The sequence below is a fragment of the Sorex fumeus genome, unplaced genomic scaffold (assembly GCF_029834395.1).
Source record: "Sorex fumeus unplaced genomic scaffold, SorFum_2.1 ptg000037l, whole genome shotgun sequence".
Taxonomy (NCBI): Eukaryota; Metazoa; Chordata; class Mammalia; order Eulipotyphla; family Soricidae; genus Sorex; species Sorex fumeus.
In genome coordinates this window covers 31626965-31640011 of record NW_026606094.1, presented here as the reverse complement: position 1 = coordinate 31640011, position 13047 = coordinate 31626965, and the positions used below count along the sequence as shown (strand labels likewise).

Here is a 13047-nt window from a genome sequence, read left to right as displayed (position 1 = left end):
GGGCAACACCCTTTCCCCTCCGGCAGACTTGATGGCCTGGAATAACGCATAGTCCGTTCACTTTTCTGCTCCAAGCTGCTGGTTTCTGCATTAAGTCCTTGTGTTTCTGGGGCTGTGGCCGTGCTCCAAACTTAACTCTGATTTTCAGGGAGAAAGGTTGGGTGGTTTACTTCCCATTGATCACTTTGTATGTAGAGAGATGTCGCGTGGCCGCTTATGCGGCCGCACGGTTTTGAGAAAAAGTCCTAGTTCCCGCATACTCAAGCTGTGCTTGTAGAGGCTTCTTGTCACCGGGGTTCCATCTGGGGGAGGCGGGATGAGGTACCTACCCCATCTGGGACTTCCCGGTGATCTCGGCTCTTTTTGGAACCTTTTTTTTTTTTCTTTTCTCCAGGATCTGTGGTTCCTGCCCTCCATGTGGTCCTTCTCTTGGGCTGTATGTTGTAAAGATGGCGCTGGGGGGCGGGCTGTGGGCGTGACTTCCGGAATCAGAGGTTACCTGGGAGCTGTAGTCCCAGCAGATTTGAATAAAAGTCCTAGTTCCCGCATACTCGAGCTGTGCTTGTAGAGGCTTCTGGTCACCGGGGTTCCATCTGGGGGAGGCGGGATGCGGTACCTACCCCATCTGGGACTTCCCGGTGATCTCGGCTCTTTTTGGAACCTGTTTTTTATTTTTTTTTTCCTCCAGGATCTGTGGTTCCTGCCCTCCATGTGGTCCTTCTCTTGGGCTGTATGTTGTAAAGATCCATTTTCATTATGTTTTAATCTTAAATTTTATTTAAATACATGGATAGATATCACAGCTCTCCACTGGCATAGAATAACTTCCTTCAACCTTCACTTTCTATCTGTGTGTCTTCTAAAACTGAAATCTCTGGAGGCAACATATAGGTTTGCTTATTTTCCACTGAGTGATCTTAATATCTTTTGATTGGAGAATTTTGTCAATATTCTCTTATCCACTACAAAGTGATTAATAATTTTTGGTTGTGGTGTGGATCCTCTGTCCATTTTTCTTCTTTTGCTCTTCCTTTATAATTTGATAAGTCTCTGTAGTGGTATGCTTAGATTCCTTTCCCCTGAAAGTTTCTATATCTACTATAGCATTTTGTCTTATTTTCATGAGGCTTATGTAAAAGTTTTAAGTATAACTTATGTTGTTAATAACAAGTTTGTATATATTCTAAAGTATACAATTTTCTCCTCTATCACACATTTAGTTTTATCACACATAATTTTCATCCCTCAACCTTGGATATCCCCTAAACATTTCTACAGTAAATTATTCCTTTTTTGTATTTTATGCCTTTATACTAGCTTATGTGATTAATCCACCACCTTCACATTTAGTTTCACTTTTTTTCTCACTTTTACTACTGATTTATACTTCAAGATTTTCCTATTGCTAGTAAGTGTCCATTTGCTTCACCTTTAAAAAAATTCTTTAATATTTGTCATATTAGTGGCAGTGAAACACTTCACCTTTTGCTCATCTAAATTCTACCCCAGGGATTTTGCCTGTAGAGTGCCCTGGCATTACCTGAGGGTACAGAAAAAGTGTACTTCCCTTTTTCTAGGCCCAAGTGGAAATAGGAAGACTATTTCCACTTGGGCCTAGAAGGTGAGCTAACAGTCAAAAACAAAACAAACACAAAACTCTATCTTCTTTTTAATTATGGTGAAAAGTTTTCATGTAGTGAATTTTTGTTTTTTCACGACTTTTACTATATCATTGTCCATTCCTTACTGATTGTAAAAGTTTTGTTGTAAATACCTGATCATTTTTATAGGAGGTACAAGGAAGATTCCCTTAATCTAACACATAGCAAATTGTTTTTCTCTCACTTAATTTCCACCTTGTCTTTAACTCTTGACACTTTAATTGTTATGTGTCAGTGCGTGGATCACTTGGGTTCATTTTACATGAAAATCTCTGAATATGCATGTTTGTTTCCTTCCCAAGTTAGGGAAGTATTTTTAGCCACTATTTCTTCAAATTAGTCTTGTGTTTCACACTCTTTTCACCTACCAGTGCCAAATAAGAAAAACAGTGTTCTGCTTTTGATAGTCCAGAAATCCCTTCAATTATTCTCATGTATTTCATTATTCTTTTATTTTTCTTTTTTGCTGCCACTTGGGTGAGTCCAGTGCCCTCTCTTCAACTTGGCTGATATTTTCTTTAGCTTCATCTAATGTGCTGTACAGCACTTCAGTGTATTTTTCAGTATTAACTAAAATTTTTGATTTCATGGATCCTATTTAGTACTTTTGACTATTTTCTTTCTTTTATGAAAATCTCACTTTTTTCATTCATTATTCTCTGAGTTGGTAAACAGATTTATGACCATTGTTTGAATTTCTTATCAGGTAAATCAGTAGTTTATACGTTCATTGGGATCCACTTTTTTCTTTTCTATTTTTTATCTCGCTCTTTTATTTGGAACACATTGATGTTTCTTTATTTCCCTTGACTACATACATGTTGTTGTTTATGTCCCCATACATTGGAGAGAACAGTCGGCTGGCTTCCCAGGTCTTGAATTAGTTAGGGGACTCATATTAATTAACCTTATTGTCTTATTCTGTCCTCTTAGTTGTCTTTGGAATCTTGCAGTTGTCCCAACAGACTCTATTTATTGCTCCCCGTAGTGGAAGGTGTGCCAAAGCCTGTCTGTCAATATCCCAATATTGATGTCAATATTGATATTGACATCTCAGTCAACATTCAGATTCAAACTGATTCAAAGTCAGGACCTCAGGGTGCATCTTTTATTCTAAAATATGCAAATATATACTGTTCAAAGAGACCACTAACATAAGACTACAGGCCACTAGAGTCAGGTTATACATAACTTTCTCCTGGGTAACTGCCCCCCAATCTGTACTCTGTCTCTTAGTGTTTTGGTTTTATTATGGAAGATTCCAGTGGCAGGGCTGAGGGACAGGGAGAACACAAAGAGGGTGTCCATTGATCCCCCTTCTTAGAGAATGTATCCTTCAAGTGTGACATAAACCAGAAGCCTACCCCTCAAGTCAAACTCCAGGACAAGGAACTAGACCTCAAAAAACCTGGTACTGTATTTTAGTCAACATTCTGTCCTATGCCTTGGGTTGGTCTCTCTGAGCAATAGAATCAGGAGATCTAGGGACATTATGTGGGCAGCAGTTGCAAAACTAGGTCACCAAATGTTCATAAAAGCAATTTTCTGGATGATAGTGGAAGCACCACTACCAGAAAGTGTGAAGATAAGTCCCCATCTTCTGAGCTATCTGGAGAGAGCTGCAGTTGACCCTTAGGTGTCTATTTAATTAGAAGTTTGACCTCAAACCGCAACTAACAAGATAAGCAAATAGGCAACACTCAGAGAGAGACCAGTGCTTCAGTCAGTCCTCTCTTGCTTAACCCTTGCACGAGCAGCTGCTGAGCACTTTTTCTGTTTATTACAGTGATTTGGAGCTCCCAGGGAAATCCCTGATGCCACCAGATGCTATTTTATAGGTTTTATACCTAAAGTGGAAGGCACAAAAAATATAATTGCACTTGATGAGAATTCAAGTGCACCTTTCTCAGAGTTACCTTTGAGGCAGAAAGGGACTACAAAGAGGGTGCCTGCTGGACTCCATTCTCCAAAAGTATTTCTCAGACCCAGAGATGACAAATGTGTTGAAATGGGTAACTTTCCCTCAGGCCAGTGCTCTAAGGGAAGGAAACATGTTCTCCTCTTCACAGAAAATCTGGGCACTTTGCAGCTGGCTACCTCTGCTCTAAGCCCAGGGGTGAGTGACTCTATACAGGAGCACTTTAGAAAACAATTCTCAGTTTGTGAGTTAGCCGTAAGTAGTTTACATTTATTAATACCAGTGGCTTTCAAACCTAGTTGTTTAGGGGGACTGCATCTCTGGTGCTTATCTTAAAAAATCTGGGATGCTGTATGTGAAATTCTCATGTGTCTTCATTAAGAATATCGAGATTTTGAGTTACATCCCAGTTTGCAGCCAATACACAAAAGGGTCAAGTTGAATTTTACACTGAAATTGTACAAACATGTCATTTTAGTAAATTAAATTCAAAACTATAGATTTAAGAAAAATGGAAAGTCCTGATGACACCGAATACCCATTTTGTAATGTGAAAATTATAGTAAATTTCAAGATTCTTATCACAGGAATTTTAATTGAAAAACGAATTTTCTTTGACTCAAACCTTACACTCTTTAGAGTTTTAATCCATGTTTTAGGTGAGGCACTATGCTAATCAGCAAATATCATTAATCATTTATCTGAATAACTGTTATTTTACAATGAGTGTGTTTAGTAATTTTGTTCCTATAGAGTCAGACCCGCTCGAGCAAAATCGATGAACGGGAGGAGAGTGCTACAGTGCTACAGAGTCAGGCATATGGCTAGTAAGTCCAATAAATAAAACATCTGACCTTGTACATTACACTCAAGAAACAGAGTATGAAAATAACAAAAGGCTAAAGGGAACAGAACCTAAGCTTACAACACTCAGGGGCTGAGGGCTGGGGGGGGAGTTGACTTTACTGAATAGTAAAATTTAAAATTAAATTAAAATTTAAGTAAAATTTAGTTACCCGGTAACTAAAATTTAAAATACTTTAACTATCAAGATATTTTTAAAAAGATTACACAGAGTGTTCTAGTTCAGGTCAGACCTCATCAGGCCCATTCTATATAACTGCAATAGATTGCTGTTTATGCATTTTTGGGCTTCTGAACTTGCTGAAATAATTTTGCTAACTTTTTTTTTTCAATTTTGGGCGATGCTGGGCAGTGCTCAGGTATTACTCTTGGCTCTGCATTCAGATATCACTCCTGGCAGGCTTGAAGGGCTATAGGGATGGAAGAGATGTAATGTAATCCCAGGTTGACCACATGCAAGATAAGCATCCTGCCTGCTGTACTTTCTCTCAGCCCCAGTGAGACGTCCTAACTTTTTCATTAACTGAAATATCAAAGGAAAAATTAGAATTCAACAAGGACAAGAAAATACGTGGCTACAGATTAAGAGGAAAATGCCTAGGCAACAGTTCTGTAGAGTTGTGAAACATACAAACAACTCTTGTGATGGCATTAGAACCATTAAGACAGGGATTTGAAAAGCAAACTTACAAAGAAAATTTACTAAATTAGCTTAGAACTCAAACTCTATTTTTGGCTACTTAAAGAGCAAGTTGCTGAAGTTGACTAGAAAGATCTTTTCCTGATTTCACACTGCCAGCATCACTATAAATGTGACAAACTCAAGAGATTTTACTACAGAGATAAACTGTGATTGTTACTTTGCTCTTAAGATATTTAATCTGAAGCATGAAACAAGTATTGGTTAAACACTGATAGTGATTCTCTGATTCCCATAATTAAATACTTTCTATAGCAAAGTAACAACAAAACTTTAAAAGTTATTCAATGTCAGGCTCACTTTTCAGGCTTAGTATACATTATAAACTCGGGAATTTCTGATGAAAACCATTAAAGTTAATGGTCTGATTTAATCTATTTTTTTCATAATAGAAATTGGAAGAAGGTTAAATGACTTACCTAAGGTTAAAGGTTATCCAATTAATAAGGTATTGCCAGAATTTGAACCAGGACTGGAAAACTAAGCTTACCGCCATTTTCTATACATCTCTGAAATAAACAGTGACAACATTTATATGTAGTATAAATCACGATATTATTTACTTACATAAGGTACTGTGGTTAGTACTGTAGATAATAAACAATGCAAAAATGCTCATACCATGTTAAATAGCTTAAAAAAAGGTTAATGTGGATTTGACAAAAAAATAAGTAGCATATGTATTTTTAAACTTTTATGCTTTTGAGAAATTGAAGGTGATCTAAAGTTGCTGAAAGATTAAACATTTTATGCAAATAGGTAGCAATTCTTGGTATCCTTGAAAAACTACATTTGATCTTGCTTAATTATTATTACTTGGGGGAGGATAGGGAAAACTCACAAATGGTCTCTGGAGGCTCAAGGGTCCCACAGTAGATTCTTGGCCAGCCATGTCCGTGGCTCAGTACAAGAGGCTGATGGACTGCTCAGGTCCTCTATTGCCGAGAATTATGCCAGAGGGCCTCTAGTGCAGAATGCATGTGCTGTCAGGAATCAAATCCAGGCTGGGTGATTTCTAGGTAGGTTTATGTCCTAACCTCGTACAATCTCCTATCCCCAAATCTACCTCTTTGTGTCTCGTTTAATCTCATCTCCTACTGCATTCAGGAAGCGTTCTATTTAGGATATTTTTCAGTAAGCACTCGAATTGGAATGAATTAGATTGATATAAAAGAAATCATGCTAGGACATGAGTGATATTACAGCTTGCCTTGCACAAAGCCAACCCTATTTTGATCCAGGATATCTCTTATGGTTCTCTGAGCACTATTAGGATTGAACCCTGAACACAAAGTCAGGAGTAAGCCCTGAGTACTGCTGGTTGTGATCCAAAACAAACAAAATGAAAATACTCAATTAGTCTAAAAAGCATACTTTGTATACTATAGTGAGATGGCTATCTTCACTGTAGAGTGTTTCCATTTTTTTTGTTTGTTTTTGAAGTGTACTCAAGTACACAAGAGGTGTTTTAAAAACCAGAACAGTTTGAGGATTCTTGATGTAATGTAGGAAAATGGGGAAAATGGGACTATTACAACTCAGCTTTGGGTCTTTTGTCCAGTAATGGAGGACAGGAATAATCAAGCCTGACAGCCTTAGCCAAACCATGCCATTCCAAAAAGACCAAACTGAAGAAAATATCCGAGCTGAATCTGAAAAACATTATTTAAGAGCTAATTTTTTTTTTCTTTTTGGGTCACACCCAGCGATGCACAGGGTACTCCTGGCTTTGCACTCAGGAGTTACTCTTGGCAGTGCTCAGGGGCACCATATGGGGTGCAGGGAATCGAATCTGGGTCGGCTGCATGCAAGGCAGATGTCCTACCCGCTGTACTATTGCTCCAGCCCTAAAAAATTTTTTGATAATAAACATAGAAGATATGAACAATGACTTCTCATGTTCTAGACACTGATAAGAGCCTATCTCAGAGAAGTATAGTATCATGCTTGCAGAAAAGCCCAGGCTGGGACAAAGTTCTGTTTGGAGAGAGGAGTAGGACGAGTCATGGAATGAATCAGATGAAGGGTCCACAATATGGGAGGCTCAGTTGGATTTTACTTTCGGGCAAGTTACTGTCAATTCATGTCAGCCCACAGAAGGTAACTACCACGGTTCTATATTAGAATACCTGGATTTAAGAAAGAAATGGAAGGTGAGGAATTGAATTGATATGCCATTTAAATCGATGCTAAGAAAAGACCTGAATTTAATATGTTGTAGTAGGAATGAAAAGGAAAACAAAACACAGAAGCAAGGAACTGGAAAAGCTGAACTGTGCGCAAATGGTGGCCAGAGATGGAGGTGAGGATGAATTCCAAAGTGGCTAAATGTTCTCCACGGAGGGGTTAAATGAGTGGTAGTACTTAAGAGTTTACAAAGTTAAGGGGTCAGAACTGATTTTAAAAGGCAACAGATCCTGAAAACTGGGGTACAAAACTGAGCTTTCCAAAGCAGAGTGGTGCTGTAAAAGAGCCCTGAAAAATGGTGAAGAGAAGAAGGGACTTTGGTGAAAAGTGTTGTATGAGACTTTCAATGCATGAAGCCCTATCGTCAACAGGGCTATAAATCACAGTTCCTCAAGAGGGAGGGAGGGAGGGATGGAGGGGAGAGAGACAGAGACAGAGAGAGAAAGAGAGATAGAGACAGAGAGGAAGAGACAGAGAGAGACAGAGACAGAGGGCCAGAGACAGAGAAAGAAACAGAGACAGAGAGAGGCAGAGAGAGACAGAGAGACAGAGAGAGAATGAGAATGCATGCTGTTTGAGGTATACTAAGTTGGAAAGGGAAACAGAATCTTAAATGGGTATATTATAATCAGGTGATTCCAAAAAGGTACCATATCACATGAAAAAATTCAGGGCAGGGAAAATTTATGCTTCTGGAGTAGGTGAGATTGCAAAAAATGTTAATTTCATAGATCAGAAAGATAACAAACATTCTCTAGATATTCCCAATGCAAAATGTGTTTAAGCCAACAGGTTTATAAAATTTTAAAAATCTGAATTTATTAGGATTTATTAGCAACACAAGTACACAGAATAATGTTTAGGAATTCATCAATGATGGTCACCAATATGTGCTTTTTTGTTACTTTTAAACTGTTTTTCATGAGTCAAATTTATTCAGTCTAGTTGATATTCATACATACTTTCACAACATGGATATTACAGATATTCCATTGGTAAGTCAATGAAAACATCTCTTTCATGGAAGGCACATAAAGAATCTACGCTAACACATTTTGGGAAGTTAGTAAACTTTACATTACAAAGAAGAAAAGAATCTAAATGGAAACAAATACCAATGTAGTCTGTGGTCATTTACACACACACATATATACACATACTTCAACAAAATAGCACATAGAACTGAACTTAGAAACTACTTACTAGTAAAACTTACTAAAAGATTAACTTTTTCAGGAGGAGTTGGGAAAAAAAGAGCAAGGGTGGAGAATACTGTTCATTTTGGTGAAACGGGGTCACAGAGACACATTTGTGAACTGTCAAAAGAAAAGACTTGATAAGCTCAACACTAGCCAATATATAACACTTATTTGAGCATACATACAATCACTGACTTTATTAAACATTGTTACTCATTTTCTAAGTGTAATTGCCCTTATCATTCTTAGAAATAATAACTGCATAATTTTAAAAGAATATAAAATTAAGCAAGTGAAGGAAATATGAGCAATCTATGGGAAAATAATTTTAATAGTGTGATAATTAAATTTGAAATTAATTACATATTTGAATTTAAAGCTTACATTGCATAAGTAGCAGAGCATTCTAAGATCTTTCTTATCTTCCAAAGAGCTATCATGTATGTTAGGTACAAGGAATTTCCCAAAGGAAATACACAAATGAATGTCTCAAAATTCATTATGCTGACATATTTTTTATCCACAAAAAATGCTTTCAATACCCATCTAAACTTAGTTATAAATAAAAACATATTTATTTAAATTGTATAAAAATTAATCTAGCATCACCTTTAAGGCAATGCATGAATACCATCCAAATATTAAAATCCAAATTGAAAACAAACCAACAGAATAAAAATTGATTTTAGGTTTAAGTGTATTTTCAAAAATCTGAAATTTTTGCTTTTTAAATCAAATATAGAATCAGGTCAACATGCACTCTTAAAAGAAAATTTTTAATGCATACAATTTTAAATAACTGATTCAAAGGCAGGTATATTTATCCTCTTTTAAGAACATTTCAATAAAACACATTAAATTTAAGGAACAAATCATGTTATTAAAATAGTCTGTGCAATGTTTATACAAATAACATTTTTATGACTACAAGTATACACATAATCAAGGGCTGCAGTGTTTCCTAATGTTAATTACTGTACTTAGAAATTTACAGGACAGAACATAACGCTGTTTAAAACTTGGCAAACATGGTAATAGTCTGTCATTCAGTACAAAGTATTTAATATTTTTGTTATTTCCAAAGCCATCACACTAGAATTGTATGTTGCCACTCTTAAAACCTGAATGTAAAGTCGAAACTAAATTATAAATACATGTATACATACATTTGCATATTTACACTTACGCAGAAATCATCAAACCACTAGAGTCCAGCTGTAACACTGTCTTTAGTTTCATGTAGCAGGACTACCATTCACATATAAAAAGGTCCTATTACTCTCAGTAGAGAAAACAAAGAGAACTTTGGTCAGGTCCCAGAAACATTTGCCATATACTACATTCTGTGTTGCCGCAAGACTCTAGTCTAGAGAGATCCACATAGAAGTACTCATTTGGTTTGAAAAATGCATTTTACCATAAACAGCAAAACTTAGAAGAGGCCACAATCTTTTAGATTATTTTTTATGATGACATCTGTTACAGCATCAAAAACAAACTGCACATTCTTAGTATCTGTGGCACATGTGAAGTGGGTGTAAATTTCCTTTGTGTCCTTTCTTTTATTGAGGTCTTCGAACTGACACTGAATATATGCAGCTGCCTCTTCATATGTGTTTGATCCTGAACGGGGATAGAGGAAATAAAAAGTGATAAGTTAAAATGAGTGTAAGAACAGATAACAATGGGCCAAAAAGATTACAGTCACAAAATACGTGCATTTGTATGTGCATTTGTATTTTTCTCTAATGGAGAGGAAAAGAAAAAGTAAGTCATCTAATGAAAAAAAAACACAGAATGTTGATTACATTTAATGACTGTAAGTTACTCTTAAAACAAATATTTCCCTTGATCTTTTTTCCTACTTCAGTTTCCAAATGCTAGGCTGTCTCCTCCCCTCCCCCCCAATGAAATTATGAGCTCTTTATTTTGGACATTAATGCCTAATAAGGAGAAAAATTGTAAGTACATTCTTTCATTTGGTAGAATGTTATCTCTTTTTTAATGGCTTCATTTATTGTGGACAGTTTTTTTTTATTTTAATGTGGTCCCGCTTGCTGATTTTTACTTTTGTTTCCTTTGCTTTTGCTGTCAACAAAAATAAATTACTGGTGTGACTAAAATCAAAGAATTTTCTACCTGTATCCTTACAGGATTTTTAAGGTTAAAGATATTCTGTTGCTTAATGAAATATTTCTAGTTTTCGATGTGAAGTGTAAGATAGGGGTTAGCATTCTGTGTGCGGCTGTTCAGTTTCCCCAATCCCATTCACTGAATAGATTGTCCTTTCCCCATTACATGCATTTTTTTTGCTTTTTTGTCATATTACCATATGTCCATGGGTTTATTTATTGATTTCTGTAGCCCGGCAAGCTACGGAGAGTATCTCGCCCGCACAGCAGAGCCTAGCAAGCTCCCTGTGATGTATTTGATATGCCAAAAACAGTAACAACAAGTCTCACAATGGAGACATTATTGGGCCTGCTGGAGCACACAGATGAACAACGGGAAGACAGTGCAGTGCACTGCAGTGCAGTACATATTTCATATGTCAATGCAATACTGTTTTTAGTACTATGTGTCTGAATATAATTTGAAGTAAAAGAATATGGTATGCCCATCTTTGTTATTCTTTCTGAGGATAACTTTGGCTTCTCGGGAACTTTTGTGATTTCTCATACATTTTTGGATATTTTTTTCTATTTCTGCAAAAACTGTCTACAAGATTTTTCATCAGAGTGCAGTGAGTCTATAATGGATTTGGCCACTCGGGAAACTTTTAAGATTTTTCCAATCCATAAGCATGGGATATCCTTCCTTTTTAAAAACTGTCTTCTTCAATTTCCTCTTATCATTGTCTTATAGTTTTTATTGAACACATTTCACCTTCTCAAATAAATCTGTTCTGACATACGGATTAGTTCTGAAACATTTCCTGATTGTTTATCAGTATACAGTAATGCAACAGTAATGAAATTCCTATAGGTATTCACTGATTCACTTGGGAACCTTCTGTAAGGTGAACACAAAGAAGGTAGTTCACAATTGGAAATGACAAAATGCATAGACTGATGAGAGCAAAATTTAGTTGTTTTGATTCTAGGTAATACAAATAATCAGAATTTATAACAAGAATGAAAATATTTACAGTTTTATTAAGCACTAAAAAGTGTGTGAAACTACAGCTCAAATAATATGAGATTTAAAAAGAAATATTCTGAAAAAGCAACAGTGTGAAATCATTTTGGACTTATTTATAGTAAAATATTTGAAACCATGGGGGGTTAGGGGCCTGACCTCTGTGCAGTAAGGAATTCTTGTATAATCATTGGTGCCCCTAAACTTTATAGCTTATGGTTGACTAGAAGCCATAATAGTAATTTTCACATTCCACTCAAATGTGAATGGCATCATACATGGTCTCTAAGGTTGGTTTTTTTTTTTGGGGGGGGTCTCATCTGGAGATGCTCAGGGGTTACTCCTAGCTCATGCACTCAGGAATTACTCCTGGTGGTGCTTGGGGGACCATATGGGATGCTGGGAATCGAATCCGGGTTGGTCACTTGCAAGGCAAACGCCCTACCCGCTGTGCTATTGCTCCAGCTCCAGTCTCTAAGTTTTTGTTTGCAAAAATTTTGATAAATTTAAACTCCATTATATATAGTTTATATATGCAGAAAATGATAAAATACACCTATGTTACATTTTATAAATTCAAGGCAGACTGACTTTTTCCTAGTTTTTTGTTACTTCTAAGCTACAATTTGTTTTCAAGTTTTCTTCATATTGTCACAAGTCTTAAATATATTTTCCAATGTATTCACATTTGAGTGAAAAAATGGTATATTTAATAGAGCCATACAGTTCAAATTTATGTGGTCCAGGCCCAACTGTGATTCTATAGTACAAATCAGACTATAGTTGCAAGCAGTATGATTATATTTACTGAAGAACACAGCCCCCCTGGTTCCAATGAAAATTTGATTACATGTGGGCTAGATGCTTATGGTCTGGGCGCAGAAACAGATTTGAAATACTGATGGGACCTGTAGTTTAAGTAAGTCGGAATGTTAACACCTGAAGGTGCAGGAGAGAAAAGCATTGATATAATAAAAAACATTTTAACATAATCTGTGCAAAGATAGTGAAGACTCAAGACAAGAACATAAAAGATTAAGTGAAGGTAAATAACAATTAATTAGCTAAATTAGCTAGACTGCGTAATACTTGTTTGCCAGGCAAAAAGTAGTTTGCCAGGCAAAACGTCAAAAAGTACTTGTTTTTGACTTGTTTGCCAGGCAAAAAGTCAAAAAGTAGTCAACTCCAGTATTTTTTAAATGTGATTTTAGTGCCTAAAAAATAGTTCTACTCACATGTTCAATGAACAAAACAGATGAAAGCTAAGTTATGTTTAAGTGAGAGTGTTGTATTGGGGGTGGTAGGTACGGAGATACGAATAAATACCTCTTTTCCTTGCACCTACTTTCAACAACATCCCGGAAAAGTGCTAATAAATGA

At 36.3% G+C, this 13047-nt stretch overlaps 1 protein-coding gene and 1 non-coding gene across 2 annotated transcripts in view; one reads left to right on the top strand and one right to left on the bottom strand.

The window, feature by feature from the left end:
* The first annotated feature begins 1489 nt into the window (after nt 1-1489).
* LOC130027895 (small nucleolar RNA SNORA49) lies at nt 1490-1634 on the top strand. The gene has a single exon (XR_008793104.1). It is a non-coding gene; the product is annotated as a small nucleolar RNA SNORA49 (small nucleolar RNA).
* A 7208-nt stretch (nt 1635-8842) lies between these two features.
* GNAI1 (G protein subunit alpha i1) overlaps nt 8843-13047 on the bottom strand; it is an 80472-nt gene continuing 76267 nt past the window's right edge. The window contains exon 8 of the mRNA XM_056118235.1: nt 8843-10152. Within this exon, the coding sequence (XP_055974210.1) occupies nt 9962-10152 (191 nt within the window). The 3' untranslated portion in view covers nt 8843-9961. The remainder of the gene's footprint in view (nt 10153-13047) is intronic.